The sequence below is a fragment of the Papaver somniferum genome, chromosome 7 (genome assembly GCF_003573695.1).
Source record: "Papaver somniferum cultivar HN1 chromosome 7, ASM357369v1, whole genome shotgun sequence".
Lineage (NCBI taxonomy): Eukaryota > Viridiplantae > Streptophyta > Magnoliopsida > Ranunculales > Papaveraceae > Papaver > Papaver somniferum.
The window spans coordinates 11,407,772-11,416,256 of NC_039364.1; the positions used below are offsets into that span (position 1 = coordinate 11,407,772).

The 8,485-nt window shown below is 34.5% G+C and overlaps 1 protein-coding gene across 1 annotated transcript; it reads right to left on the reverse strand.

The window, feature by feature from the left end:
* Nucleotides 1–5,162: 5,162 nt before the first annotated feature.
* On the reverse strand, nt 5,163–8,130 carry LOC113300510 (cyanidin 3-O-glucoside 7-O-glucosyltransferase (acyl-glucose)-like). The gene is made up of 12 exons (XM_026549711.1): nt 7,960–8,130; nt 7,813–7,876; nt 7,519–7,577; nt 7,322–7,397; nt 7,156–7,227; nt 6,900–6,987; nt 6,548–6,812; nt 6,346–6,461; nt 6,031–6,254; nt 5,796–5,933; nt 5,585–5,675; nt 5,163–5,505 (listed from the first exon to the last, which is right to left on the reverse strand). Exons 1-12 carry the CDS (start codon nt 8,101–8,103, stop codon nt 5,271–5,273), a joined length of 1,572 nt encoding a protein of 523 aa, XP_026405496.1. The 5' UTR covers nt 8,104–8,130; the 3' UTR covers nt 5,163–5,270.
* Nucleotides 8,131–8,485: the final 355 nt, after the last annotated feature.

Consider the following 8,485-nt stretch of genomic DNA (forward strand, 5'->3'; position numbering starts at 1 on the left):
AAATCAACAATTTCTGGGTGAAAAAGATATTTAGAACCTAATATTGTTTAAATGGACAAAAATGTAAAAATAGTCGGGATGTAAACAGTTTAGTCCTACCCATTTTCAAATACTTTTTCTTATTTTTAATTTACATCAGGATGCATCCAGTTTCATCCTTGCTATTATTTAAGTTTAAGTCAGGATGAACCCAGTTTCATCCTTGCTATTTTTTTTGGTGTCCATTTCACCCATATTAATTTTTACTCGTCCATTTGAACCATGTTTTAAAAATATTAGGACAAATGACCCATTTTCCGAATTCTTAAAAACTTGTTTTGATTAAAAATTTATGAACGAAAATCAAATCTTAAAAACTTGTTTTGATTAAAAATTTAAGAACGAAAATCAAATTCTATGAAAACCAGTATTGGTTTGAAGGTGAGACTATCCTGAAATTTTTGTTTTGAAATTCCCAAATCCGGAAAATAAAGCAAAAGTTTTAGAAGGTTGAGAAGAGATTTGTCCTTCTGAATGAGTTGTTGGCGTAGCCTTGTGTTGATTTCACTATGTTTGATGATTTCCTGAGCCCTGTTTGTGTTTTTAAATATCTCGATCTCCGTCCCTGAATTAATAATGTGCGTCTGTTGTTTGAAGAAGCGAAGAACTCCTGGGACCCCCCTTTACGCCTTTAAAGCTCCTAGACCCGGTAGAATCCCACATATCAGTAGCTAATTTCTCCGAATTTTCTTACATCAACAAGTAACAGGTAGTGTTTCTAGTGCCAAAGTATAGTTGTAGGAAATTTCACAACTAACACCCTTTAATGATTTTTATAGATCTAAACATATTTCTTGTAAAAATGATGATAAGAGTGCTAAAATTGTAAATGGATACAAGAATTTTTTACATGGTTCGATCATTGTGATCTACATCCATGATTTTTCACTAGTGACTGTTGTAATTACATGAGTATTACATTTAGAATCTCTATTAATGAGTATTTGGAGCTCTCTAGATATAGTAGAAAATGATAAATAAAATAAAATTTCTCTCTACAATGTGTCTCTCCAAAATATGTCTCTCCCTTTCTCTCCTGTCTTTCTCTTTATATAGGTGTTTACATAGTGGATGACAGCTAATATGTAGTGGAGTACAACTAATAAAACCCCTAATTTCGGATATGGTGTGCGTTATTTTCGCACACTCACATTGGATCTTCTCGTACGTGCTCATGCTACGTCTTCTCGCGTTCTATGGAAATGGATGAATCTCGCACACTAACAAAATGTGTTGTCTCCGTTTATGAATCTCGTACACTAACATAGTGGATGACAACTAATATGTAATGGAGATCAGAAAATGTGTTGTGCGATATTTTGTCCCTGCAGTAGTGCCACAAGAAGTTCTTCCATCCACATTAATCAGACGACAGACTGCTCATTGATTATGAAACTACTTCGAGCATGTAGTTGGAATGATAAATTCATCGCTATTTTGTTCTCTATCTGTTCACGCCTATTTTCAACACTTATGTAAGGCAGGCTCTGAGTTTTTGGTTATTGCTGGACCTCAAAGGAATTAAGACCAGAAAAAGACAGTTGGAATGAAGTAGAAACAAACTTGTTTTTGATAAAAAGACAGTTGGGATAACGAAGGAAAAAGTGCAAGTGACTAACTTGGCAGGGGTAACAACCACAAGACGAGTAATATTCTTCACTAATTGTGATGTTGGAGAAAACTGACAGGGTTGATGGGTAAAATAGTATTGGAAACTGCCGCTAAAACTCATTCAACACTTAGTTTAGTTTTGGGTGCTTAATGCCACTTAATGTACGTGTACGCACGATTTTTATGCATCTTTCAGAACCAGAAAAGAATATAAAGACCAATCTGAATTCAGTGACTTAAAGTTTGCAACTCTACTTGTAAATTAAAGAAAAACAATCTTAACTCCATTTAGATAAGATATTATACATTTCATCCCAAGAGTTACTCTCCCCACATTTCTAAATAATAGGCAGGTTTCTGTGTAAAATTTTACACAGAAACCTGCCTATTATTTTGAAATGGAGGGAGATGCTACTGTTTTAGGCTCAATTGTGCATCGGATTTTCGATTGTGAGTGTTCGAATTTTGATCTCGATCCCGATGAAGACCAGCAAGTTGCATGGTAAAATTGACATTGGTTATGCTTTCCAATTTCCCCTTGACTTGCACTTTTTACAGGATCGATCTAACCCACCACCGCTCCAATTAACCCACCGCTCCAATTAACCAGTTCCAAATTGTTTACTTTCGTCAAAAATGCATACTTCACACCATGGATTCCAGGCCCGAATCCCGACTCCTGACGCATATTGGGCTCACAAACACTTAACACATCGCCTTGTTGCTCTCTGCGCGTGGGCCTAATTGAAAATCAAAATCAAAATCAAAATCATAGTCCAACCTCCCTGTATTTATAAGAGGTGCCCTAAAGTTAGGTAAATACACATTTACCTTTTATTTTAATTTAAATTAGAACTAACCTAATCACTATATAAATCTAATTATATACATCTAATCTAAATGAATCTATTAACCAAAACCAAAACCACAATCAAAATCAAAATCAAAAATTGGAGGGGAATCAAAATTTTTTAGTTTTGAAAAAAGAATATTCTCTTTTTCTTATCTCTTTCCTTGACGTTCCTCGTTCGATTGAAAAACGCATCAATCGTTTTTAATTCATTTTTTGATAGGGTAAATTGAGTAGAAATCATCAAAATATGGTTTAAATGGAAGTTAACGTGGCATGTTCGGTTAGGAATAGTTTAAAAAAAAAACTAGTTTTGTAACCAAACATTCTGAAACCAAGAACACGAAAAACACTTCGGTTATCACAAATTCATTTTTTCCTAACCGAACTCCGAGTTCAGTTGGTTCGCAAAAAATAGTTTTAACCGAACTCCTCATTGAAAACCAATATATTGTGTTCGGTTGGTTCGCAAAAAATAGTTTTAACCGAACTCCTCATTTAAAACCAATATATTGTGTTCGGTTGGTTCGCAAAAAATTCTGAAACTAGTTAGTAACCGAACTCTACCCATAATACAAAAAAAAAAACAAAAAACAATGTAACCGAACTGTGTTATTTTTTCCACTATGTTAAGTTATGATTTAACCGAACTTTGCCTACTATGTTCGGTTTGTTCACAAAAAATCTTGACAAACCGAACTCTTCACTAATAGCATGCATGTGGAGTTCGGTTAGATATGCTGTTGGGTTAAAATTTGCGAACCAACCGAACATTACTCTGTAAATCCTATAAACAAAGTTCGGTAACATGTCTGTTTACGGAACGACTAAAACCTCCATTAAAGAGCGAGTTCGGTAACCTGCGTGTTTGGAAGAAGTAACCGAACTACACTTTCAGATGAGTTCGGTAACATTTTCTTCACATAAGGTAACCGAACAAGTCCAAATCTACTCTAAAAATTTACAGTTTTTTGAAAATTTGGAGCAATTCAACCAACATTATCTAAGTTTGAAGCATACATGGGTACCCAAATGCCCTTCCTCCGGTTGTGGTTGGTAAAATCCATCTTTTTTCATGTTTTCCTTCTTCATCTTCTCTAACTTTTCTCTCTCAATAATTCTACTTCTTTTAGAAAAAAACTCATCTGATTTTTTAATCTCACTAATTATATTTAACTTAATCATCTCACTAATCATTACACTAACTATTACTAACACTAACTAATCATTATCCAAAATTAATCAGAAGGATAATTTAGGTATTAATATAAATATCTAGATAGGGAGTGACCTAGATTTACTTCAAATGTCTTTATCCAAAATAAAAACATGGTCCCCAAAAAAAATCGTGGTTCCAAAAAATGATTCTTTAATATCCTTATCATTTTGATGATGGTCCTCTTGATAGTAAAGGGTAAGCTTCTTTATTTTGATACTTCCTCTGATCATGTTACGGATTGCAAGATTCTTAATTTTGTTTTTGTTTTCTCGGCAAAGGTTAGAATTTATCAGAAAATGCTGCTCGAACCGCATAAATATCTTTTGTGACGGTTGTCTTTGCGGTATCACCATGTCAAGTTACCGTTCACACCATTAAGATGGTAAAACTGTCAACAATCATAATCAACATCGAGCATTTAACTACAAGGAAAAATTCATCACTATCTCGTTTTATATCATTAGCTTGTAGCCCATTGAGATAACATGTATAAAAGTGTAAGCTTTCTGAATTTACGCTCATCGCTGGACTTCTCGAATGAATGAAGCCCACACGAAAGGGAGTTGAACAAATCTGCTTTTGAGTCTTTGACAGACATGAAAAAGGGGTAAGCAACAAATTAAAAGTTACAAGTACAGCAATACAATACGTTAAGGAGGTAACAAATTAAAAGTTACAATGGGTAAGCAATAAATTAAGAGTTACAAGGCGGTAATAAGACTAGTTAATTAATTGTGGTGCTCGAGGAAACTGGTAGGGTCCAGTGGCGGATCCATGTAGTGACTTGGGCTGGTTTAAGCCAGCCCAAAATCCAAAAATTGGTTAAATTTTATAATGTAATTGTGTTTGGTTACGAAAAATCAAGCCTAAATAATAGGCTTAAGCCAGCCCAAGTCAAGCCACTTTGTTTTCAAGCCACCCCAACATTCATTTTCTGGTTCCGCCACTGGTAAGGTCGATAGGGTAACGAAAGACACAACGCAGTGTCCAATTTGTTTCAATTAGTTGTCTTACAGCTAGTTTTCTTGTATCAACATGCACCTCTATATGATCAAGTATCTAGTTCACCCGGCTAGATGTTGACCATAGAGAGCCATTCGGAATGAGAAAGAAGATTTTTTTATGGAGTTAGCCAATTTTTATTTTTATTTTTTATAAGAAGAAAAGCTTATAATAAGCAAATTAAAAGAGACAATTTACAAACAAAGAAGAGGTAAATGACAAACAAAGAAGAGGAGAACAAAGAACAAAAGAAGAAAGAAGCGAGAGAAGAGAAGCAGCACAAGGAAAACAGAAACAAAGAGAACATAGATCCAGTTGAAAATGAAACTGTCTATAACTGTCGCTGCAAGTCAGTTCTATGTATTGAACTATTGAAGCCCAGGAAACGATCCCTATCTTTCTATCACAACAAATATTTCAAAGAGTTGTATGGAGCTAAAATCACACTTAAATAGAGAGGCATATTAATGGACTAGCCTCTTAATGAACTTGTAGATAGTTAAATTTATATTAGTACAATGGTGGATAAACGAAAGTAAGTCCAGTTTATCATTCGAGATTCCAGATCTTTACATTCTTATTTTCGATGTTTATGTCTTGGAACTTATTTCTCTTCTTCTTGAGAAAATTCGAGTACCAGAGAGCTGATAATTTTGGTGTTCTTTTCAACTGATTGTCATCCAAATCGACATGAACGAGTCCATATCGTGATTGATACCCGAACAATACCTCATAAACGTCTAGGAATGACCATACAAAGTATCCTTTTGCATTGGCTCCATTTCTGTGACAAAATCCCATCACAGAATTAGGTGATAATATCAGGTTGTAAGTAATTTAACAATAGATGTATGACTTTATACCTGATTGCCCGAAGTGTGTTTTCGATGAACCCACTCACGTAATTCATCCTCTCAATGTCGTTAAGTGACTCATTCTGTGGTGCTCCATAACCTAATCATAAGAACATATAACTCATGTACAAGAAGAATCCACGCACCTTTTTGAAACCGGAAATACCAAATTCTAAACCTCATCAAAATATAGATGTACTTAGAGAGAGAGAGACTCAACCATTTTCTTGAACATAAATAGGAGGATTTCCATAAGAATCCTTCATGTAGTTAAGCAAGCTTAGTAAACCCGGAGGGTTGGATGCCGAGGAACTAAGAGAAAACTGACTAGCCGGTACAGGTGTATTGTCTTTGAAACCTGTACATCAAACTCCAATAACATAAAAACATTAATGAAAGCTTAATCATGTCCATTCATATATATCCGTCCAACTAACGTATAATTAATAGTGTACCTGCCATTTTAACACCCATATCAGAAAAATAATCTATGAGAGCAGTTTCTGAACTATTCTTAGGATCATCTTCAATGTAAACTGTGTAATAGTGGTTCAACCCGATGAAGTCCCACGATCTTTTTATGAGTTCGGATTCTTGTTTCGTGAAATGTGGGAGCCGAGAACCAACTTTTCCCCTCATTATGTCAGGATAATCTCCATAAACTAGAGGATTTATGGTCCTATTTCAAAAGGAATTCAGATGTTTTGACAATAAAGATATATTTTAATTGAACATACAAATATTGAATTGACGAGAATGAATAATCTTACCATCCTATTAAGAATTCACGGGCTCTATGAGTTGCTTTAATATCCGAACTAGAATTTGTAAAAGAAGTACACCAAAAAGCATAAGCATTCAACCCTATTACACCCTTTTGTTTGCCCTGCATCAAACAAACTCAAGTTGGAGATGAATATCAGGCCTTTTGAAATGTAAGTTGCGCAAGCTGAGGAACTTGGATTTACGTACTTGATACTTTTCTTTGTAAATAGCTGCAGCTGATGCATGTGCTAATAAAGCATTATGCATAGCTATGTAAGGTTCAGTTGAAGAATTTCCCGTTGTACAATTAATGTCTCCCCCCGCAGTTGGGTTTGTGCATCGTTGAGGGGGCCATCTACCCGTATCATAAGATGATGTACTCATTGAATTTGGTTCATTAATGGTAGTCCAATGTGCAACCCTATTACCAAATTCTCTAAAACAAACCTCTGCGTAGGCAGTGAAATCCTCACTGTTTGCAATAAATAATGAATTAGAAAAGAGATGTTAAATTTGAATGTTATTATAATTAAGCAAAACTAAAAGGAGTAGTACATACATAATTTTTGGGCTTAACCACCCTGCATATTCATCATCAAGAATTTGAGGGAGATCCAAATGGCAGAGAGTAACATGTGGTTGAATTCCTAAAGTCACAGTGAAACAAAATTAAACGCTAGGTTATAAGTTTACTAAATATTTTAACTACTGTAAAGGAACAATGGAAAAAAGTCTTGAACTGCCTAGACATAGTTATGTGAAAGAATATATTAATCAGTAATTCTGTATATATAGATGCAGTTTTATTTTCATACCGCGATTAATTAGCTCATTGATAAGATTATTGTAATATTTCAAGCCTTTAGGATTAATTTCCCCTCTTCCATCTACACATGATTCAAAATCAGCCTATTTAAATTAATATTCAGTGAATAACAATCAAATTCTAATCAATCTCTAGTAATGGACTACAAATGTTACTTGGAATAAGTCTTGACCAAGAAATGGAAAATCTGTAAGCTTCAAGACCTAGTTCACTCATAAGTTTCACATCTTCCTGCATAAGATCACCATAAATTATTATACGATATAAATTCAAGTTACTCAAGTTTTGATTAGGTGTAAGAGCATCCTATTCCAATCCTGGCAATCCATGACTTTCCATTATACAGATTTACCTTGTATTTATGATATTCATCTGCGGCTATGTCTGCAGTACTGTTGTCCACTGCCTTACCTGTAGGTAATATATATCAGAAGACAGTTGTATGACTGTTATATTCTTTGAGGAGCGAAAACGCGACCCTTTTAGATTCATGTCATAAAAATTTAACAACGAAATAGTTAGTATTATGTTCTTTAATGGAGAGCCACTTTAGAAGTAGAGTTGGTATTTTTTTTTGATTCACTAGTGTGTGTAGTTAGTTGTTGGTTAATAGAATCTAGTTCAGAAAATAGTGATAACAAATGACCATCATGAGTGTAGGTATCCCATATACAGGGTGATCTTCCATCCTCTGCTACTGCCCCTTCTACCTAATTAAACAACATTCGTAAAAGCCTTATGATTAATAAAACAAAGAAAAACAGAGAAAGAAATAGAGGAAAATAATGTGAACCTGATAAGCTGACGTTCCAGCACCAAATACAAACTCAGATGGAAAATCATCTCTTCTGAATTTCGGTGTCAAGTTTGATGATACAATTGCTATAGATAAACATAGATACACCGAGAAACCCAAGATAAAGGAAAAAGTGGGCATCTCTCACTCGCACCCTTCGTTTTTCTTTATTACAGGTTTGCTTTGTTCTCTTTAAACTCTAACCACATCTTTATATAGAGGTATAGAGTGTGTTAGGTTTTTTACCTTCTTGGTGGCAAATAGTTATACATTTTCCGGTGTCAACTAAATCAACGGTGATTCGGTGTATTTGAACTCTAAAGTGCAAAATCAATTACTGCAGTTTATGTGCTGCGACCACATTTTAAGATATGCAGTTCATTTTTATATGTGAAAAGAACAAATCAATTCGTATTTGTTCTCACTCTATGTTTAGCCAAATTTGAGATTAGGGAGTTTTGTTGAGAAGTCTCTCGGCCTGTGTTAATCCAAATTAAGAAACTTTGCCAGTTCTTCTTTTAAC